A 23,055-nucleotide genomic window follows, 5' to 3' on the forward strand; every position below is an offset into this window, starting at 1 on the left:
GTGGGCGTCAATGAGTGGAAGGCCTTAGAAGAAAACAGACTGATTCTCGGAGGAAGAAGGAATTTAGCCTCCAGACCGTCTTCGGATTCAAATTGCAATGCCAACTCTTCCCTGGCTCTCCAGCCTACTGACCTGCCCTGCAAATTATGGACTTGCCAGCTTCCATAATTATGTAAGCCAATTATTTAAAGTCTCTCTCTCTCTTTCTCTCATTTTCTCATTAGATGGATGAAAGACAGAAAGATTCTACTGGTTCTGTTTTTCTGGAGAATCCGGACAAAACAGCTAATGATTTTTAGGAACATATATGTCATATTACAGTGACGAGACTATACCTCTGAACTCATTCTTAACTGTTTTTCAGCCATTCCAAAGAACAAGGAACTTCTTCTGTATAAGACAAATTTGTTGACTTCTGTTCTATACTCCATTTCTTCCTATTGCCCCTGGAATCTTGCTATTTTACTTTTTTCTTTTTTCTTATCCTGTCCCTTCTTTCCTTGCTAGTTCCTTTCCTTCATCATGTATATTCAGATCACAAGGGCCAGAACTTGGAGAGGAATGGACAAGTGTCAGGATAGTTTTATGCTAGATCATAGGAGCATAATGTCTCAAAATAGGACCTTAATAATGAGATTGAAAAAATCTTAAAAACATGTTGAAGAATCAACAGAATTTGGCAATCAGTAGATGGCTATATTGGGGTCAGGGCAAAAATCAGTCTGTTTTTTCTTCCATCTGTTTTTTCTTCCTAATCATCTCAATAAATAGTAGTGATAGTTTTATGGAAAAAAGGGAGGATTCATTTTGGACATAATTTTAAGTTTTTTGTACAGTCTTCAAATGTCATCATGAATTTGCTTTCAACTAACTCCATTCCTCATCAATTCTCCAAACTACTCTTGACATTTCTTCTAATGACTCCTTCTTTGGGCGGTGTTTCTCTGTCCCAACTGTTAGTTGGACTTGTTTACAGAATAATTACTAGCTCATCTTTAGGTTGCAAATCAAGTGTCACGTCTCAGTGAAACAACTCCTGACTCTGATGTAATTTTTCTTATACCAGGTATGTTGTAATTGTTAACCTGTTTTTCCTATAGTCTCCTTGAGAAGGAAAATCATGTATGGCTAGCAACTGACACAGTGGTTGGCACATATTAGTTACTTAATGAAATTAAGTGCATTTTTGAGCCAGCTAATATGATTGTGTTCTGCCTTTACCTCCCCACTAAATCTGAATTCCAGAATGAAACTCCAGCTTGGAAGGTAGGGACCTATTGACTACAGTTTTAAAAAATTCTTTAGCTCTAGATCCTAATGATCTGTCCTCTGAACACTCAGAAAATTATAAACCGAAAGGTGGTAAGAGTCAGTTTCTTCCAAACAATAGGATGAAAAAGTCCGCTTTCTTGATACATTCAACACTCCCACTTCACCAACAACTTCTCCAGTGTGGACAAGGATGCCATCTGGGCACAATGTGCAGCACAGCAGAACCTGGTAATGCCAACAATCTTTTCATGGATGTTTAACACAGTCCACTGGGGTTTGTGGAATAGGCAAATTAGAAAATTACTGTAACATTTAGTTGCATTAATTTCCTTGGGGCTGAGTCAGTGGCATATATAGCAAAATGAATTTTCTATGTGACACAATCAAAAGCCACAACGAACTGAATAAATTAAATTTCACATAATTTACCCTGGATATTAAAACTTCTTAAATTGATTACTACCTTCCTCAGCCATAGTATATTCCTATAATTTGAATAATAAATACTGCTTAGTTACCAAATTCACACACATAAAAAAATGTTTTATTTCTAGCCAAGTGAATGTTCTTAAAGAAGAGGTGCATGTAACTGGGTGTTACACACAAACAATGAATCATGGAACACTACATCAAAAACTAATGATGTAATGTATGGTGATTAACATAACATAATAAAATTTAAAAAAAGAAAGGAAGAAAGAAAATGCTGTGATAACCCCACCATGAGATGGAGAGAGGCAACATGGGTGTCAGGCTTCACTGGATGTCCAATCATCTCCTCTCCCTGAAAAGAGAAGAGGATATGGATGTTTTTAAGAGAAGACTGGAAAAGGCCAGAAGCAAAAAGGAAGGAGCTAGCAGAGCTAAGGGGTGTGTGTGTGTGTGTGTATTGGGAGGGGTAGTGTACAGAAAAGACCTCTTCTCCCAAGTGGAGATGTGGCAGAGAAGAAAGAAGAGACACGTCTAATGGGACTTTTCAGAAAGTCACAGGTACTGTGAAGCAAAACTGAAAGTAACGTGATGTGCTTTAAGTTATTAATTTGTTATGGAAGCTGGTAGAGGGATTGGTGAGGTGCAGGAAAAATGATAGCCACATGTATGGGCAAGGGACTGATATCTGGATAAGGAATGGAGATAGTATAATTTATTATGTAATATCAAATCACACAAGCCCATCTAGAAAAGTCTATCAGGTGGATTACATTTATTTCTTCCATCATCTCTCCCAGGTTGTAATTTAAATATCTTAGCAAACTAACACACTATTGCCTAGTATGTCCCTTTCCTACCATCCAAGAACTCCCAAAGGTGTTCCGCTTCTTCTCTCCAATAAGAACTTCATTCTAAGTGAAAAGTCCATTCTTTGTTTCCATCATGAACCTAAATTTTTATGATTTTTATGAAATACTCTGAGTTTAAATTCTATCCTTTCTTAAAAGTTAAGTTTATGGTTTACCATCTCCATGAGTCCATAATGGATTTATTTCCTTTCTGATTCTTTATCACTTATCACTTGCTACCCATTGATTTGGGATTTTTCTCATGTTCTATACATTTCCTGTCTGCAAAACTGGACCATATTGTCTGACGGGACTAATGTCATCTTATCTACAGGACTTACCATAGAACTCACTCACTGAATGGCTACCATAAATATATATCTTAAAATGCTCATATGTTGAATTTCATATTTAAACATTTCATATTTAAAGAATGTCATAAAGAAACCATATCTTCAGACTGCTAAAGCATTATGATTGCTCTCACAGAGGAAAATTTCTGAATTTAATAATAGTTTGTATTTTGCTCCACACAATTCCTGTTATGTATTCAGGTTCTGAAAAAAATGATAAAGGGATAGTTAATAATAACTATATATTGAGTGCTTACTATGGTGCCAGAGATTGTTCTTAAATCTTTGTATAATTATTATACTTAATCCTTATAACAATCAGTGAGATAGGTATTATTATTTACTGAAATTTACTGTTGAATGTACTATGGACTAAAATAGTATAAATAACATACATAAGGACCTAGAGCTGGTAGTAGTAAAGTTGGGAATTAAATTCAGGACTGTTTGACTCTAGGTTTAAACCACTACTGCGGATCCCAATTCATGCTTAAATTAAACTACACTTCTTGAAGAGCTTGTGTTGAGTCACTCTTCAAATAATTTTTTTAGATTAATTCATCCTAATAAAATAAGAGGCTGAAGTTAGCTTTGCTTTGTGAGTTAATTTAATGAAGCAATAGCCTCTTGAAAATCCTCTAGGATTTTAAATAAACTCTAGGTCAAAAGCAGACAAATTAGCATAACATTCATATTAATGCCTCTCAAAGTGTGTTACACAAGAAGTCAATGCTTTGAAATCTATGCAACACCAGATATATTATTTTCAAAGGGGCTTTAGTTACTCATTATGGTGATGGATGACTATGATGAAAATATCAACATACATCCAACTTTTTTCTTCAATGTTTCCCCCATAAATATAACATAGTGATATAGAACGAAGATTATTTAATGAGACAAGCAAAGGGATTATTTGCAATGGGTGCAAGTAAATTTGATTTTCAAATCATACTATATGACATTCCTCGTGATATCACCTACCGATTTTATTTGACCTTGCCATTGTTAGAATTAAGAAATGTCTGAACAGACAACAACCAGCTCAATAGTTTTCAATAAATTGACTGTACCTCATTATAAAATGAATGTATACACCCAAGAGAGAACAATTTTTTTTTCAAGAACAGAGTTTTTTTAATCCATACAACTAATGGCTTAGATTTAGCAGGCCCCCAGTACACTGCCTAGCAGATGTACACAATTTGTGATCTCCAAAGCTGTGGTCCAGCTGACCTGAATGAACATCGTGCATAAGTGGATTGAACTCGAACGTGCTCAAGAGGGCAGGTTGAACTATCCACCCTTGCAGTTAGTAAAGTTGTGCATATTTTATATTTTACATGAATAAATATTTCTAAGTAATACCTAGCAGTATTCAGTTCAAAGAGAGATTAAACAAGAGCCAGAATGTGGTAGAACGAGCATTTGCCTCTGGCTTCAGGGTACATCCTTGTGCACACACTGTGACACTGCCTGTCTTGAGTAGATTGAGCCAGTCACTGCTTGCAGGGTTAGACCATCCCACGTGCTCAAGTCATCCAGCCCTCTGTTCATCAGAGTCAGTATTCTGCCTTTCTGGACTTCAATTGTCAGCAAATACTATGTTCAAGCTCCTCTTTCTACACAGCAAATATTCTAGATCCTAGAATGTGAAAAAAAGTAAATCATCTCTCCATGAGATTCTTTTTTTTTTTTTTAAAGATTTTATTTATTTATTTGAGACAGAGAGAATGAGAGACAGAGAGCACGAGAGGGAGGAGGGTCAGAGGGAGAAGCAGACCCCCTGCTGAGCAGGGAGCCTGATGCGGGACTCGATCCCGGAACTCCAGGATCATGACCTGAGCCGAAGGCAGTCGCTTAACCAACTGAGCCACCCAGGCGCCCTCTCCATGAGATTCTTGATCACAACCTTCATCAAGTTGGAAACTGGTCAGAGATTTCCTCACAGCTCCCAGTTAATCTGGAGTAATCAGAATTGTAAGAGGTGGTTGAGATGAGAGCTATCTCATGCTTGGACTGCAGTTGTATGATCTTGAAGAACTTACCTTTTCTTCCTTGGCCTCAGCCATATGTAAAGCATTTGGTCCAATATCTGACACAAGTGACAGCTTCTGTTTCTAAAAGAATCTCTGTGCTAACAAGGCTGACCCAGGACCAAATTAAGATTAACCCTGAGTCCTTATCATCTTCAAGTGTTTGATACTTTGACGATGGTTTAAAATTTTATTTATTTTTCTTATAAAAAGAAGAACAAGGTAAGAAATGATTCCCTGCAGAAATACGATTCTATAATATTGATTTTTTGAACAAAGGAATTGATGAAAGGAATGCTTGCTCTTGTAGGCACAAAAACTATAATTTAAATCTGAGAAATGTACAAGTTTAGTTGAAGAGCCACTGCCAGGCACACTTCTCTTTGGCATATTGAATCCACATTAAAATGGGCTTTATCTCTATAAACAGGAAGCAGTTGTTTACCCAGGTTTTCCACAGCATATATATTCACAAAATGCCCCAGAAATAGAAACAGTTTCTTCCTTGTGGAAGGAAATGTTAAATATAGTTACTAAGATGAGTGCTGGATCAATACATCAATATAGTTCAGGTTTCCTGATTTCCAGAAAGATGTGAAGCCTGAAGCAAACTAATACATAATTGAAGTTATAAAAAGAATCCATCGTTACTTAGGGGCATTTTCCTCAAGAAATATTGTTTCCTCTCCCACCAATTATGCCTACTTTGTAGTTCTGAAAAGTAGTTTTTGCCAGAGTACCCTGGCAATCAATTTCTCTCTAAAGACCCTTCCTCACCTTTCATTCCTATTAGTAAGTGTGATGGTTAATTTTATGTGTCAGCTTGACTGGGCCACAGAGTGCCCAGATATTTGTTCAAACGTTTTTCTGGGTATGTCCCTGAGGTGGGTTTTGATGAGATTAACATTTAGATTAGGAGCCTGAGAAAGCAGATGGGCCCTCCCAGCTGCCCTCCCCATATGGGTGGTCCTCATCCAATCAGTTGAAGGCCTGACTAGAACAGTAAGGCTGACCCTCCTACAAGTAAAAGGGAATTCCTCCTGCCTAACTACTAAGCTGACACATCAATCTTCTGCTTTTGGACTTGAAATATCAGCTCTTCTCAGCTCTCAAGTCTGTTATTTTTCTTTTTTTAATATTTTATTTTTATTTATTTGAGAGCGAGAGAGAGAGAGAGAGCACAAGCAGGGGGGAGGGGCAGAGGGAGAGGGAAAAGCAGGGAGCCGGAAGGATGCGGGGCTTAATCCTAGGACCCTGGGATCATGACCTGAGCCCAAAGCAGATGCTTACACGGCTAAACCACCCAGGAGCCCCATAAGCCTGTTATCTTTCAGAGTGGAGCAATACCATTAGATCTCTTGGTTCTCAAGATTTGGATTCAGACACACCATTGGCTCTTTTGGGTCTCCCACTTGCCAACTGCAGATTTTGGGACTTCTCAGCTTCCACAATGAAATGAACTAATTCCTTATAACATATATTTATATCTTACTGTATATATTTCCTTATATAATAAATAAAAATTAATTCAATAGTATAATTATTATAATTTATACTTATATATTTTATCCTTTTAAAATATATATACCTTGTTGGTTCTATTTCTTTAGAGAATGCTGACTGGTAGGTTATAGATGCATTTAAATAAATGAACCACATAGAAGAATTTTCTTTTATCTAGTAATTTGAGGTGAAACAGCTTCCTGTTTCCAAATGTGAGCTTAATTCATTTGGATTTTATGTGATAATGAGATTTTTATTTGGGAAAGAACATTATAGCTAAGAAAACATTGCAGATTACCTCTACGTAAAGATTTTATTGAACATTTAGCTTCTTTTTGGCATCCTACTTCCACCAGATTTTCTCTCTTTCTCCTACCAAATTCAATGGCCTTTAGGACGTGCAAAAACAGTTTTTGCTAATAACTCAAGGAAAACATAGAGTTTTGCTCTAATATACTTCAGAGCTTTTGGACTATTGATTGTCTATTAATTATCTGCCCTACCTATATGATTGTAGATTGATAACTATAGGTTAATACATAGTTATGGAGCCTTATACTAGGAAATGGGAAAATAAAGGGAAATAAGAGTCTATATATGACATATACATACACACGCATACATAACATCTAACATATATATTCAGATTTTTACATCTTAAAGAAGCTCTATTACAAGGAGTTGGCACACATGATTATTGTGGCTGAGAACTCCCACCACCTGTGCCTGCAGCTAGAGAAATAGGAAAGCTAATGGTATAAGTCACTATGAGTCTGCAAACCTGAGAACCAGGGGAACTGATGGTATAAATGCCAGTCTGAGGGCAGAAGATAAAATGAGATATCCCAGGTCAAGAGCTAGGCAGAAAAAAAGGAGGTGAATTCCCATTTCCTCTGCCTTTTGTTTTATTCAGTCTGTCAGTGGATTGGATGATACCCAGCCACATTAGGGAGGACAATCTACTGAGTCCACTGATATCAAATGCTAATCTCATCTGGAAACATACTCACAAACACACCCAGAAATAATGTTTAAACTGGATACCCTATGGCCAGTCTAGTTGACATATATAAGTAACCAGCACAGGGACTTTAGTAATTTATTCCATAGTCTCTCTCCTTTTTTCCTGTTTCTATTAATTCATTTGCTTTCTTTATTGTGATAAGGGTAGTAAACGAGTTTACCGGCTTCCAAATTCACAATAAGTAGAGAGAATCCTTCTTGGTACTCCCCTAAAGAAAGGCTGATTTAGATGGGCTAAGGAAGAGAGTCAAGACTCTGTTCCTGAATTGAGCTTGGCACCTGCCATATGAAGAATATGCCTGCAATGACCTGAGACAAATGCATGCACCTAATAAGGCCAGTGGCAGCATTAGCCTCTCTGAGCAGCTTCTTTATCAGTAGAAATGGACAAGTGGAAAAGAAAACCTAGAGAGGAGGCTCTAAGCTGAATTTGTCTTTAAACCATAAAGATTTATATTTCCTTTCTTCTTTTATCACCTTGCTTTTGTTTCCTGACTCTTGGCTCTTTATATTGTTTTGGTACCTGTTACAAAATTTATGTGTTACTTCTAAAAGCGTTAAGAGTAAGATTGTAGGTTTTAAAGGATGAATGTGAGCTGCATGGTAGAGTGGTTAAGTGCAAAGTCTTTCTAGTCAAATGGACATGTATTTGAAAGATGATTCTACCTTTTTACGGGCAAATTTCTTAACTTCTTTATACCTAGGTTTCTAAACCTCAAATAGAAATAAAAACAATCCTGGCCTCTTAGGATCATGCCAAGAATTATATTCACTGATATAAAAAAGAGATGTGGGTAGCTATAGACCAATGAGTCTCAGATGGTAGGAGGGGTGGGATATGATCCCTAAGAAAGGGTTCAGAAGATGGGGAGAGGGAAAGGGAGCCTTACGTAACTTTAAATTGTCTCTCCTGCCTTTGAAATGTCATACCTTAGACTCCGATTTCTACCTTACAACAAGACAAAGATAGGGTATCAGATAAACGCCATAACTAAATGAGATGGATTTAGTCACTTTCTGGGTAAAATTGAAAGTAAATTTAGAGAACAAAATTAATTCAATCCTTGAAAACATGGGTAAACAATTTTTTTAAAGATTCACCAAATACATTATCCTAAAAACAATCTCAGAGGCAAATTAGCATAAACAAAACCACAATTTTTTTTTTCTCAAAAAAACCCTATTTTGATTAAGGGCAATAATAATAAAAGATATCTTCATCAAGTTCAACAATATACAGGAGGCCTAAAATCAACCACTAAAATGAGTGAAAAGAAACAGTGCTGAATAAAGGCTTACACTTTCTCTATTTATATCAGAGAGAATCCTACAATGGAGGAATTAAATGGTGTCAGGGAGCCAGAATTCCTGTCCCCTTCAAGGGTCCTTCTAGCTGAACAAAGAATCATACTGTCATGAGACAGGCTAACAGGTGAAAATCAAATTTAATGGTGTATGTACAGGGACTCCACATAGATACGGAAACTCCAAAGATGGGCAAAATGAGGCACATAATGCTGTCCTGAACTAAGAAGGGGGTAGGGATCTGGGACTTCAGAGGAAAGGAATGTACTTCACAGGGCAGTAAGAAGAGTAGATGTTTGGTAATTAGATGTGTGCCTGCCATACAGATAGGTCACTTAGATAAAATTGATCTCTGCTAATAACCCTTATTCTGGGAAAGACTCCCCCCTCCCATTTAGATTCCTCTATATAGTTAAGGGTAGGGCAAAAGTTTCTCTTGAGACCACAGGGTCTCGACTGACTTCAGCTCAGAATTATTTTCATGCCAAAGTGGCCCAACTTGGGGTGGCCTGCCTTCAGCTCCTACATTGGAAATCCAGGGAGAAGCTCAGAAGGAATAGAAAGAATTTTACTCCTATCTAAAATCTACTCCCAGCATGTCATGGAGAAGAGATAATTCACTTGTTGTCTGATTGATAGTTTGTTAATACCAATTTAAAATTTGGCAGCTCTGGCTTGGGAATGGAGGTTTTTGGTGTTGTGGGGGGTGGGAGGAAATCCTGTTAGAAGAAAGCTTTTCTTCTCTGAGCGGACTGCACTGAATTTTCTAGATGTTGTATTGCAATTACAGAGCGAGTTTTAGACCACAGGGTCTCTGCTACCACAATTGGGTGGGATGGGGAAAATCTAGGGTAGCATTCTAAAGAGAAGCTATGGAAAAGAGTAAAAGGAAGACATGTGGCATATGGCAAATGAAGTCCCCGAACTAAAACCAGACAGGATAGACATATGCAAAGACAAAAGCTAAAAAAAAAAAAAAAAAAAAAGACAAATGTTATTTTAAAAGTTTGCATAATTGGCTTTTCCAGGTATAATTATTATGTAAGTGTAACCAAAATAATCTATCATGATGAATAAACAAGTGTTGGTGAGGATGTGGAGAAAAAGGAAACCTTGCGCCCTGCTAATGGGAATGCAAACTGGTACAGCTACTGTGGAAGACAGTATGGAGGTTCCTCAAAAAGTTAAAAATAGAACTAGCCTACAATCTAGTCATCACACTACTGGGTATTTACCCAAAGAATACGAAAACGCTAATCCGAAGGGATATATGCACCCCTATGTTTACTGCAGCTTTATTTACAATAGCCAAACTATGGAAGCAGCTCAAGTGTCCACTGATGGATGAATGGGTAAAGAAATGGTGTGTATATATACAATGGAATATTATTCAGCTATCAGAAAGAATGAAATCTTGCTATTTGCAACAATACGGATGGAGCTAAAAGTATAATGCTAAGCGAAATAAGCCAGTCAGAGAAAAACAAATACCATGATTTCACTCATATTTAGAATTAAAAAAAACAAAACTAACTAACAAAGGAAACAAGAAGAGAGAGAGAGATAAACCAAAAAACAGTCTTTCTTTTTTTTTTTAAGATTTTATTTATTTATTTGAGAAAGAGAGAGAGAGTGAGAGAGAGAGCGCAAGAGAGGGTAGGGTTAGAGGGAGAAGCAGACTCCCCGCCGAGCATGGGGCCCGATGTGGGACTCGATCCCAGGACTCCGGGATCATGACCTGAGCTGAAGGCAGTCGCTTAACCAACTGAGCCACCCAGGCACCCCAGTCTTTCTTTTTTTAAAAAATGTATTTGAGAGAGAGAGAGAGCAAGCACGAGCTGGGGGGGGGGGGGGGTGGAAAGGGGAAGAGTGAGAGGGAGAAGATATGGGGCTCTATCTCAGGACCCTGGGATTATGACCTGAGCTGAAGGCAAGGTTTAATTGACTGCACCACCCAGATGCCCCCAAAAAACAGACCTTTAACTATACAGAATAAACAGACGGGAAGGGAGGGGGGGAATGGGTGACAGAAGTAAAGGGGATTAAGAGTACACCTATCTTGGGACGCGTGGGTGGTGCAGTCAGTTAAGCATCTTGGTTTCGGCTAAGGTCCTAACCTCAGGGTTGTAAGATCAAGTCCCAAGTCCCGAGTGGGGCTCCACTCTCAGGGCAGAGTCTGCTTGAAGATTATCTCTCTCTCTCTCCCTTTCTCTCAAAATAAATGAATAAAATCTTAAAAAAAAAAAGAGTACATTTATTTGGATGAGCACTGAGTAATATATGGAACTACTGAATCACTATATTGTACACCTGAAACTAATATAACACTGTATGTTAATTATACTGGGATTAAAATGAAATAATTAAAAACAAAACAAACAATACAAGTAACCTATCACGAAAATTACTTTCCTTTCTTCACTCATGCTATACATCCACGTAGACTGATGTTCTGGCTGTTTAATCCTGGGAGGTAGAAAACCAGTTGTGTGCGTGGATACAAATACCCTTCTACACAAACTGAACCTTCACTGGAAAAAATGCCCACTACTGGATTTCAGGTGTACTCTTCCCTGTGAAAGAAATTAATTAGCAAATAAGAGCAAGACTTACATGATTGAAGATCCTGGTGACCTTTTAAATCCCGACAATTTGCTCTTGTCTGGGTATTTCCAATGGCACGATTGCTATTAGTAACCTAGTAGAGTCATGTTTTATACTTTGTTCCTAGACTCTATCTGACATATTTCTCTTTAATTTCTAACCGAGAGAAGGCCCATAAAGAATGTCGTGAGAAAGGCAGCTCTCCTCTGAGACGTGGTATTATAGGAAAAGGTCTGTTTTCGGGTCAGCCACTCAGGTGGAATTACTCTCCAAGGGCACTGCCGTTTCTCTGAGGGAAGGTACATCTTCCCAGCTGCCCTTCATGGGACTAATGAGATACACAGGTCTGCAATGCCAGCCACCTTGTGGACTCACCACCTAGTTTATCAAGGAGAAGTTGACTCTGGGAGCAACTACAAAAAGGAACTATTCTGATTTAGATGGTGTAGAAATGCAGGCGAGGGCTTCTCCCTCCTGTCTCATTTGATCGTTTTTCATGCTTTACCTCTGCTTCTAGGGGCTGATTCGTCTTTTTCCCTCCACATGCTATGCTTTAAGTGTTTCCAGTTCTAACTGGAACTTGTCTTTGAACTAAAAAGATTTACTTCTTTCTTGGTTCTTTTTTTCTTTTCCCCCTCATTTCTGTTTATTGTCTCCCTGCCTCTTACAGCTTTTCTCTTGATAATGGGAATGCTGCATCTCTTTTCATCGGTGCTCACCTCCTGCCTAGGAACCACTTTATCAGGAAATGTGTGGCAGAGTAGAAAGGGCGGGGATTTGACTGACAGGGATCCCACGGTGTGACCTTGGCACATTAATGGACTCCTTTACACAACAGGTGTCTTCTCTTTAAAATGCAGTGTTAGGTTCAATTATCTCAGTGATGACCCCAGCTCTAATTTCCCTTGATCCCACACATTCCCGCAGTACTCAGTCGACTGTGCAAGCTCGGTACTTGTGTATTAGTTTTCTATTACTGCTGTAACAAATCACCACAAATGCAATGGCCTAAAACAAGACAGATGGATTATCTTACAGTACCATACAGAAGTCCAACATGATGTCACTGGGCTAAAACAAGGTGCCAAGCAGGGCCTTTCCTGAGACTTTAGGGGAGGATCTGTAGCCTTGCATTTTCCAGCTTTTGAGGGAAACTCCATCCCTTGGTTCCTGCTCCTTTCCTCCAATCCAAAATCAGAAAAGAGCAGGTTAAGTCCTCCACTCTTTGTGTCCCTCTGAGCAACTGTAGCCAGAAAAGGTTCTCTACTTCCCAGAACTCATGTGATCAGATGGGGCAAGTCTGGATAATTCAGGATAATCTGATGTCAATGTCTGTAAATTTAATCACTTCTGTAATATCCCTTTTGCCACATAAGGTAGTTGATTGACAGGATGTGGACATCTTGGGGGACCATTATTCTGCCTACCACTTGTTACGGACTAACACAAGCATTTTATGTCTGGGAGCACCAGACCGACACAAAGTCATCAAATATTTCTGCCCCTTTTCTTGCTTTTCTTGTTTTAGACAGTTGGGAGTGACCCAACTCAGCCTCAAACTGTTAATATCTGGGATATACACTTCTGAAGCCATCACCGCACTATCTTTTAGATTAGATCTTCCAAGAACCCCCATTCCTTCCTGGAACTGTTGTGAATCCCTACTTGGACTCATAGCTCATGGCTAAATGTATTCCATCGATTGCCTCCTTCTGACTACCTTGTCAACATCGCCGTTTAGCTTTCCATTATTGGTTTCTTCTCCTTCAATTTTTTTGGTCACTTTAAGCAGCTGCTGCTCTCTGGTGACCTACTGTATACCCCTAATGAAGACAAATCTTGACACCTGAATTTTGGCTTCCTGCTCTGGTTTCTAAACTCTTGCTTAAAAAAGGCAGTTCTTATCTTGCCCTCTAAACTCTCTCTCTTGAGAGTCCTGCATGAGCCATGCAGGCACTTATTTAATACCCCCCCCCCCAGTTGTCATTAACTACAGGGCTAACTTCATGGATGATCGACCACTGCAGTCACACAGGGCTCTGCACTAAGAAGAGGACCCTGTGCTAGACATTTAATGCTGTGTGGTTACCATCTTGAAATTCTTCATAACTCCACCTTTGAATTTATGATCTGTTTAGTAAAATCTGATGGAACAACTGAAGCATGCACTGGTGGCTTAGAGCCTCGATTCAATGTCATCTTGATTTCTGCTGCTTCTCTACCTCTCTGAGATGGGTTCTCTGCCACCTGTTTCCCCATCCCTGCCCAGTGACTTGTGCCATCTTTCTCCCTTGGCAGAGCCTGGAAGTGGATAAAGAGAGAGCCAAACTCAGTGCCCCATTGCAGGATGGAGCCCTGGACACCTTTGAGGATCTGGGTTGCCCAGCCACTAATCCTGCCCAAGGAAGCATGTGCCCAGTCACTAATCCTGCCCAAGGAAACATGACATTAATTAGCAAATAAAAAATAACCATGACAGCTACAGAAAGAGATTGCAAAAAGAAAGAAAGAAAAAGAAATTTTCCCTGCTTTTTGGCCATTCCATATATTTTTATTTTGTATTGTGCCCTACAAATTATGTAGTTGGCACTGGTACTTCAAGATTTCTCAACTTCAGCACTTTTGACATTTTGAGCCAGATAATGATTAGCTGTGAGTTATGATCTTCTGAGTTGTAGGGTGTTTAGAAGCATCCTTACCCCCACTAGAGGCCAATAGCACCTCCACTCAATGTGGCAACCAAAAATGTCTCTAGACATTTCCAAATGCTCCCTGAAAGAGGGGTGTGGGGTCCACCACAGTTGAAAATCACTGGTTTGGTTGCTAGAAATTAAATTCTTATTCTTGAGCTTCTGTTTGATAAAGGCATTGATATCTGTGCCCTAAATTTTAAATCAAACTACTCTTACTGTTTAATATCAAGTAAGATTGCAGGTTCTAAAATCCACCCTGGATTTTTAACCTGGTTTTAACCTTGATTAGGAGTATTACTGTGGGCAAGTTATATAATCTCTTACAGCCTAGTTTTCTGACCATAATTAAAATAATAATAACAGTATCTACAGCAAAAGGTTGTTGTGAGAATTAAATGACATGATGTATGTAAAATTCTCAGCACAGTGTCTTGGATTGGCACATACTGAGTGCCAACACCAATAAATGGTATTAATATTATCATAGCCAAATCCATCACTCCAAAAAACTACAATGTTGGTTCCTTGGAAGTAAACTTTTTCTATTACTGATTTTCATTCACCTGTTCATTTTTTAGCATAATGACCAGTAGTTTTGCTCTCAGAAAATATCAGTTTTCTTTGCCTATTGTTTTACAGTAATATCAGAGTCTTTCCTAGAGGTCACAGGGTCCTGATCCCAGAAGCCAACGTAGTTGCAACATTCCTTTCCTGCAGGGGAACCCAAATGCCATCTCTTTCCCTTTTATTCCACTGAAACCTCCTCCAAAATTTCTGTTTACAGCATGAGAACTGACTGAAATTCTCCTGTCATTTTCAGAGCAGAAACTGGTTGAGTCCAGTTTAGGAGGGGTCTTTCCAGTTCATCCAGCAGACTCTTCTGGTTGTTGCATGGACTCACTTGAATGCCCCCACCCCCAAGAAAGGGCTCTTTCATTAGATAACAATTCAAAACATACAGAAGCAAATGGCTATTATTAAAAAAAGAAATACTGATTTCCTCAAATGAATAATAAATAATTCCAAATAAAGATCATGATGACAGAGACACCTTGGTGGCTCAGTCGGTTAAGCGTCTGCCTTCAGCTCAGGTCATGATCCCAGGGATCATGGGTCCTGGGATTGAGTCCCACGTCGGGCTCCTTGCTCGGTGAGGAGGAGCCTGCTTCTCCCTCTGCCTGCCACTCCCCTGCTTGTGCTCTCTCGCTGTGACAAATAAATAAATAAAATCTAAAAAAAAAAGATCATGATGACAAAGCATATGCGATGACTTCAGAAAGAACCTGTGAGGATGCATCACAAGAAAAATCCTTTTACAAATTACAACATTCACAGATGTGCAGAAAGTCAAAACTAACAGTGACTTAAAGTAACACTTCTCAAACACAGCTGTAGTAACTGAGCATTCCTATAAAAGTGAGTATTTGGATTAGATAGCATTGTCTTTACACACACACGCACGCACACGCGTGCACTGTAATCTGGAATCATTGAATAAAGCACCATTATTTAGAGCAATAAAAGCTTCGATTCCTTTTTTTTCCTTTTTTAGTCAAATACTAAGCTAGAACTTATTCAGGCCAATCAAAGACTGGAAGTTACTCTGACTGAGTCAGTCATTTAAGGGAATACCTTAAATCAATTGCTTATTCTCAAGTTCTTTGCACATTTTTTCAACAAATTGAAGTTTTTAAACAAAATCCTTAATGAAGCAAACAGATCTGGCTAATCACTAAATCTACCGAATGGTTTACTATTATATTCATAGAAAGAGCAGGGTTTTGTTCACTATGTTGGCAGTTTGATTCAGCTAAAGTTTGTATGTCCACAGCTCTCTGCACATGTCTCATTAACACACTTACCAGTTTGTATTCTAATTATGTGATCAATGTCCATCTGCCACACTAGACTGCCATCCCTTTATGCCAAAGTACCTGGCATATAGGTTAGGCCTCAAAACATATTCACTAATTTATGAATTATCTATGCTTCAACAATTTAAAACTGGTTGATTTTTAATATACAAATGTAAACAGTAGAAGAAAAAGACGAAAATCTCAAAAGGCTGTACATAAGATGCATACCTGTTATTCTGAAAATTGCTTATAAATTCTTGAGATGAGGACATATGGTTCAGATTATTTAAAAAAGCACTAATATTGAACACAGACTTTTTTTTTTTAAGGAGCAAACGGGGAAATTTCATCATGACCCCCAAAACATGCTATTTACCTGATGTCAAAGAATGAGCCTAAATCTTTAAAATTAAAATGTAAAATTAGAAACCTCTCCTTATTAGAAAAAAATTTTACTAATCTTTGTTGTATTTTGGGTAAGAACTTTTTCAAAACAGATGATGTTCCCTTCATAACCTAAAATGTTTCATGCATATTCATTTAGATTCCTAAGAGGATCTCATAATCTCATCCAAAAAAGATTTAATGATCCTTAATGGTTTCCAATGACACTTTGTCTTTGTCCCTTTCTCAACTGTGCAGATGACTTTAAGCATACAAATGTTTCTGCTCATGTTTTGACCTCTAACGTCTGTTGTATGATCACAGGGTTGAAAAGAAATCATTCTTCCTACAACTGTCCTGAATTTTATATTCTTCTTTTACACATGGTAAAAAAAAAAAAAAAAAAAAAGAATGTACCTGGGTTTCCTTTATATATTTGCACCAGACTTTTAGAATAAAAAAAAAAAAAGGCAAAATAAAACAGGGGCACTTGTTGAGTCATAGAGGACAAGAAGGTACTGATTATGAAGAACCCTCTAAGCCTTTATAAGGATTTGGTGCCTGTTCCTAAAAACAATGGGAAATCATGGAAAAGTCATTCGAAATGAATAAAAACAAATCTGGGTTCACATACAACTTCACTTGCACACAGTTCCCTCAGCTCTACAACAGACATAATAAGTGACTACTTCATTAGATTATGATGAGAATAAAGCGATTTAATAAATCGCTTTATTATAAATAAATGATTTAGTACAGTACCTGACACCTAATTGAAACACAGTTATAATACATCCAGTTCAACAGTTTATTTAGAAGTGCATATTATATAAAAATGAACCATTGATGGTTGAAGAGGATCTGGAGTGGGAAGAGGGCAATGATTTCATTCTCCCTCCTGTTTCATTTCATTGCAATACAGAGTCCATCCTGGTCTGGTTTTAAGATGAAAACAAGCTCTCTCTTTCCAAGGCCCATATCCTCTGCTGTTGGATGGTGGTTAGGGAGAGGGAAGATAGCTGTCAGTTTGCATTCCTGGGCATCTGTCTGTATTGGGATGGCATTCCTGGTCTCACACTGGCTCTGTTTTCATCTACCTCTGGTGGGCTCTACATATATGGTGGCCTCATGTAGACTGTGGGTGGCTTTTTGGGGACGCTTCATCTTCATTTCAATCCCATCGCAAATTGGTTATTCACTCAGAGAATGGCAACCACATCTCTGTGTGACCCTACAATAGTCTGTCTACCCTCAAGCCTTCCATGGATATTACATTGCTTTGTTCTCTGCCACCAAGAGAGTTCAAAAGCTTTTGCCTCCTTCTTTATCCACTATGCTCCTTCCTGTAGAAACATGTCAGCTGTTAAGATCTTTTTAAGAAACCCCATGTGGGAAAGGCATTCTTTTCTCCCCAAGCACTCTGCACCAAGTTACAAACAATAGAGGAAAAATTTCCCTGTAACCCTCCCGGCTGTGAGATCTTTGGATGAGATGTATGGATCATATTCTAAATTCACACACACACACACACACACACACACACATTTAACTCCAAGGAAAGCTATCAAACTTGCTCAAGAACTTCTTCATCCTGTTCCTACATGCTGTAATTTGAGTGGGCTTGCAGACTGCAAGGTCCAGCCTGGGGCCAAGAGTCACTAAACACTCTTAGTGATTCTCTCTGAGCATAACTTCCCCTGACTAGTGAAAGTGTAGCGGTCAGAGAGGTTAGATACTTTCATCTGAACAGTTTGCTCCCCTCAAAGCAGATGCTCCTAGGCTATGGTTCTTCTCCCTGCATCCCCACTCCCCCGGTGCCTCCTTATCTAACATAGGAGCGTTGGATGGTAAGAAGAGCAGGGCCAGTTCTGCTTTATTTTGATGAAAATATGGAGGATTCCTCCCCATCATTTTGGAAGGAACTGGGCCACTTCTTCAACTGGAAATAGAATAATCTAGGGTGTGGAGCAAAGATAAAGAAGCTATCATTTATACTCTGGAATAGAACAGAAAGGAGTAGGTTGAAATGTTTTGAGCTAAAGCAGTGGCTCACATCAGAATTAGGGTGAAAAACAAATAACTAAAGGGGAGCTGGGGAGCATACTGCCTTAATAATCTGTACCCAGTTACTTGTGTGGGCTGTCAATACCTATTTTCTCCAAGGCTGCCCCATTTTGTGTACAATATAACAAAGCCATTTTAGAGTTAAGGAATATCACCAAAGTCATATGCAACATTTTATTCCCTTTTGCATCATGAAGACATGGATTTCATGTCACAGACGGGACCTTCTTCATCACTTCATTGGCTTTGTTTGGGGAATCCTGCTGGTTACTCATTTAATCGTTGGCATGGCTCCCGCTGAATGCTAGCTAGTGCGGTGGCAATGGTAGCATCTTACAAGTTTTTCTGCTAGAATTGCTTTGTTGTTAGGAATGGAAGCGAAATGAAAGCGGATATATTTTTAAAAATATACTTATATAATCGCATTCCAATTTCCCTTTTTTTCTTCATCCTTATTTGGGGCTTTTATTATTTAACTTACTAATATCTCCACTTGGTGATTTGAAACTGTCACTGGCAAACCATGTATTTACAGTTGCAGGCATTCAGGGAAAGTTACATTTTGTATTATCCTTAGGCATTATAAATTCCTGAGTGTTATGCAAAGCATTACTAGAATGATTTGCACAACAGGGGGTTCAGTTTTTAATAAAAGTGACTCTTATTTTTAATTATAGCAATTAAGATCTTCTTATTGGCAGGAAGACTACTGCTTTGCAGTCTTGAGGTTGTGCTTCTGTGATTCCACTGGGCGTAGAATATATCCTACTCTTTGGGCTGTGGTTATTCCCATCCCAAGATTATTGAACATAGATAAGTAATATACAGAAGGCACAATTCTTCAAAAATATGTCTGCGGAACTGTTTTTATCTAGATGGGCTCAGATTCTTATCATATTATAGGAGAAGGAAAGAGAAGGCAGCAATGCATAAGGAATGAGTATGTATCTCTGTGGAAGATACTTGGTTGAAAATATTTTGTCACTATAACATATTGTGAATGGATATTACACTTCAGCTTGGGAACATGCTTGAACAATATGTTTTAAACAAATGACACGTTCATTTTCTCACCCTCTATATGTGATCCTCTTAAAGGAGAAAACTCATACAGAAATTAACACTGCCAAAATGCCAAGTCTGTGACAGTTCTATTTCTGTGGGAGACCTAATTAAACCTGAAATTTTCCAATATTTTTACCGACATCATTTATGTTGTAATTAACACTTTTTACTGGTAAAGATGGTTGTTTTCAGATGAAGTGTTTCATCTTATTGTGGTTAAAACTACAAAACTGAAAGAATAAAACCATAATTACGAAAATTTCCTAGCCACAAGTTTGCACATGAGCCTGCTCTACACCTGAGCAACAACAAAAGGTAATTAAATGCAGATGAGGATGAGATTGCAGAATCGCAGAGCACTGCCTGGTGTTTCCATCTTTCTCGTATATTTTAACAATATTTGCAATTTGGCAAGCTATTTCGATGATGGCATTATTATAAACCTATAAAAATGTGTATTTTGAGCAGATGGCACGGCAAACTACAACAGTGTAGATGATGAAGAATCAGAAAACTATATATAAATATTATGATGACACCTGGAAGTCTGTACAATTTATATAAAGTAGCATAACATTTGGGAACATATGAATCCATAGTCTGATACACACACACACACACACACACATCCTCTTAGATAAAAGTGTTAGGCTAGACTAGATAATATTACAAGGACCCAATAGGTAAATAATCAAAAGTATTTCTTAATATTGCAATATTTGCAGTATGTATTTCTAAATTTCCATATTTCACCCAAATCTGTTTAAATAAAAAATATAATAAAGAATAAGAGCTCCACTTTTGGTAGTTTTCTTTTAAGTGGAACAAGGTTGGAATAAATGAAAAAAAAAAACCTGATGGTTCCACCTTATCGGTCATCATAAAAAATGAGGAGAAAAAAAGACATAGCTGTTAAAGAATGATCTGATCGGTTGTATTGATGGGCAGAGAAAAAAGTGCGGAGAACCGTACCTCAAGTTGGCACAGCCCACTGAAAGCAAATTTGCTGTGAATGATGATAATTTGTACTGAAAGAAATTAGTGCCAATTTGATTAGGAATTGCCCTTCTGTTCAGATTTCAGTGGCTAATGTATCCTGTCGTGGTTACAGCTTTATCGAGGATATAGGAGTGAAACAAAAATGATTCAGAGAGGAAAGAATGATTATAGGGCACATTCTACCCTGATTTGTTTTTTTTTTTTTTTTCTGGCCACAAAAAGGAACACAAAAGAGATGATATTTATTTTATCTTTCAGGAAGAACTATACATTTTCTCTACCTGCAGGGCATTATGATAATTTATCCTAAGCTTGAATGATGCATGAAATGAAAAGATTTCTAGCTCCTTTTTCCTCTTCATCTTATAAGTAAGAATAAGTGATCTTCCATTTTTTAAATAAGTAATTTTTATACAGAACATACTCTGATTTGTAAAGTGCTTTCACAATTTTTATTTTACTTAATTTTCACAACAATTAAAACAAAGTCACAGGAACATTAACAGAATCTGGGTCCTCATGACAAGTATACTTTTCCTTATGTCCCTCATAGGGGAACTGAACCACCATGGCAGCTCTAATTGGCTCTCCTTCCATCAGTAAATCTGCACAGTTCTTCTAAACTTCTGCAGAGATTCTATAAATAGATCATACTCAGTATTTTCTTAACCATTACATGTCTGAGGTATTAAGAAAGTGTCAGCTCTCCCTTCATTATTATTAGATGACAAAGTTCACATCCCTTCTCCCTTGAGTTTTCAAGTATAATTTGTGCATATTCCATCGAAACCTATCAATCTTCAATTTGTGATATAAATCAACTTAGAAATTAATTAATCATCACCTTTGTAAAAAATATTGTACAAGATGGGCAAAGCTAAGATAATAGGGAAGACGAAATAAAGAATATCTTTTTTTTTTTTACAAGAGAACAAATCTACACCTTTATTTACTTTTCATTAAATTTAAATCCTTGAGGGGTACAGCATCACACGGATTCTGTGGCCACTGGCTTTAGCAGGAAGGTTGCTTCGGAATTTGGCACGAACTATGCCACTGTTTCCATGAGCACGAGTTACTTTTCCCCAGATTACTCTGGTTTTGTTTGGTTTGCCTCCAGGAGTCACTGTGTTGTTCTTCGCTTTGTACACATAAGCACATCTCTTGCCTAGATAGAATTCCGTTTCATCTCGAGCATAAACACCTTCAATTTTAAGAAGAGCTGTGTGCTCTCTCTGGTTCTGGAGACCCCGCTTATAGCCAGCAAAAATGGCCTTGGACCACAGCCTTCCAGACATTATTTGGCATTAGAGGAGTCCTGTTCCCAGCAGGCCTCCACAGACTCCAAGATGGCGGAAAAAGAAAGCAAATAAAGAATATCTTAACCTGATCATTTATAAGACTCACTTTCTCCATTTAAGTCTCTCAAATACCATCTTTCCAGAGAAGACTTCATTCCCTACTCTAAATAACTTAGAGCCACACACAGAACAACTTACACACCATACCATATACTCATCCCTGTTTTATTTTCCTTTAGAGCAATTATCACAACCCATGTTTTATTAGTACTTGTTTGCTTATTTTGTCTCTAATAGAATGTTATCTTGATAGGGTCAACCATGTTGCCATAGATCTAAATAATGCCTGGCACATGTTACTTACAATAACTAACACTTAAAGAGTTCTTGATACCTCATTCATTTTGCAATGAAATAGATACTACTAGCTTCTCCATTTCAGATATGAGAAACCTGAGCACAGAGTGGTTAAGTACTTTGTCTAAGATCATGCAACTAGACCTGGTAGAGCTGCAATCTGAACCCAATAAGTGTGGCCCCAGAGTCTATGCTTTAACCACAGTGTTGGAGATCCTTAAGTTATATGTTTGGATTAATAAATTAATAAAATTTTATTATTAATTAATTCTTGAGAAGAAAATAGACTTTATTGAAAATGTGTCTGACTACCTATCACCCATGGCCTTAGCCCAAAATCAATTAATTTGGAACCTAAAAAGAGATGGGCATTTATTCAGGTCTTTCGTTTAAAATTCCCCTAAGCCACCCGGTCAAGAAACTTTATCGTTGGGGTGAGTGTGTGTGTGTGTGTGTGTGTGTGTTCCTGTACAGACTTACCTAATCTTTTATAAAATGAGACCTGCTATTAGCCAACTTGCTAATTAGGGTCATGTTTACCCTGACAGAAAAACAAAGCATCTACTTGATTATTTAGAATTATTACTTCCCATGGTAAGATTCCAAGCACTTGAATTTCAGAACTGAGCCAATTATCTTCTAGGTCTCAGCCAGCATTCCACTCCTAGTCAGGGCAGAAACTGAGAGCTTGCCTTAAGTTACTAGGTTTTCTTTAGCTGACATGATCAGTTGTCACAATAGACCTACTGTTAGCATCCAAAGACTTGGCAATGAGTTCTTCCCCTTTGCCTGGAGTTCATAGTTTAGTAATAGCAGGTATATGATATACGTTCTAACTTATGCAGGTTTAAAATAAAAAACACATTGTTGTAAGTATTTGTAAAAAATGTGATGACTACCTTTGTCTCCTCTAACTAGGTGCAGTTTTAAAATGTACTCAGGTTTTTTTTTTTTTTTATC

At 37.9% G+C, this 23,055-nt stretch overlaps 1 protein-coding gene across 1 annotated transcript; it reads right to left on the reverse strand.

The window, feature by feature from the left end:
• Positions 1–21,368: 21,368 nt before the first annotated feature.
• Positions 21,369–21,797, reverse strand: LOC123834492 (large ribosomal subunit protein eL33-like). The gene has a single exon (XM_045863622.3). The coding sequence runs from the start codon at positions 21,733–21,735 to the stop codon at positions 21,403–21,405; it is 333 nt and encodes a 110-aa protein (XP_045719578.1). The 5' UTR covers positions 21,736–21,797; the 3' UTR covers positions 21,369–21,402.
• Between the last annotated feature and the right edge of the window lie 1,258 nt (positions 21,798–23,055).

Source organism: Mirounga angustirostris, unplaced genomic scaffold (genome assembly GCF_029215605.1).
Source record: "Mirounga angustirostris isolate CCGP_5_RB_7025 unplaced genomic scaffold, mMirAng1.0.hap1 SCAF_1, whole genome shotgun sequence".
Lineage (NCBI taxonomy): Eukaryota > Metazoa > Chordata > Mammalia > Carnivora > Phocidae > Mirounga > Mirounga angustirostris.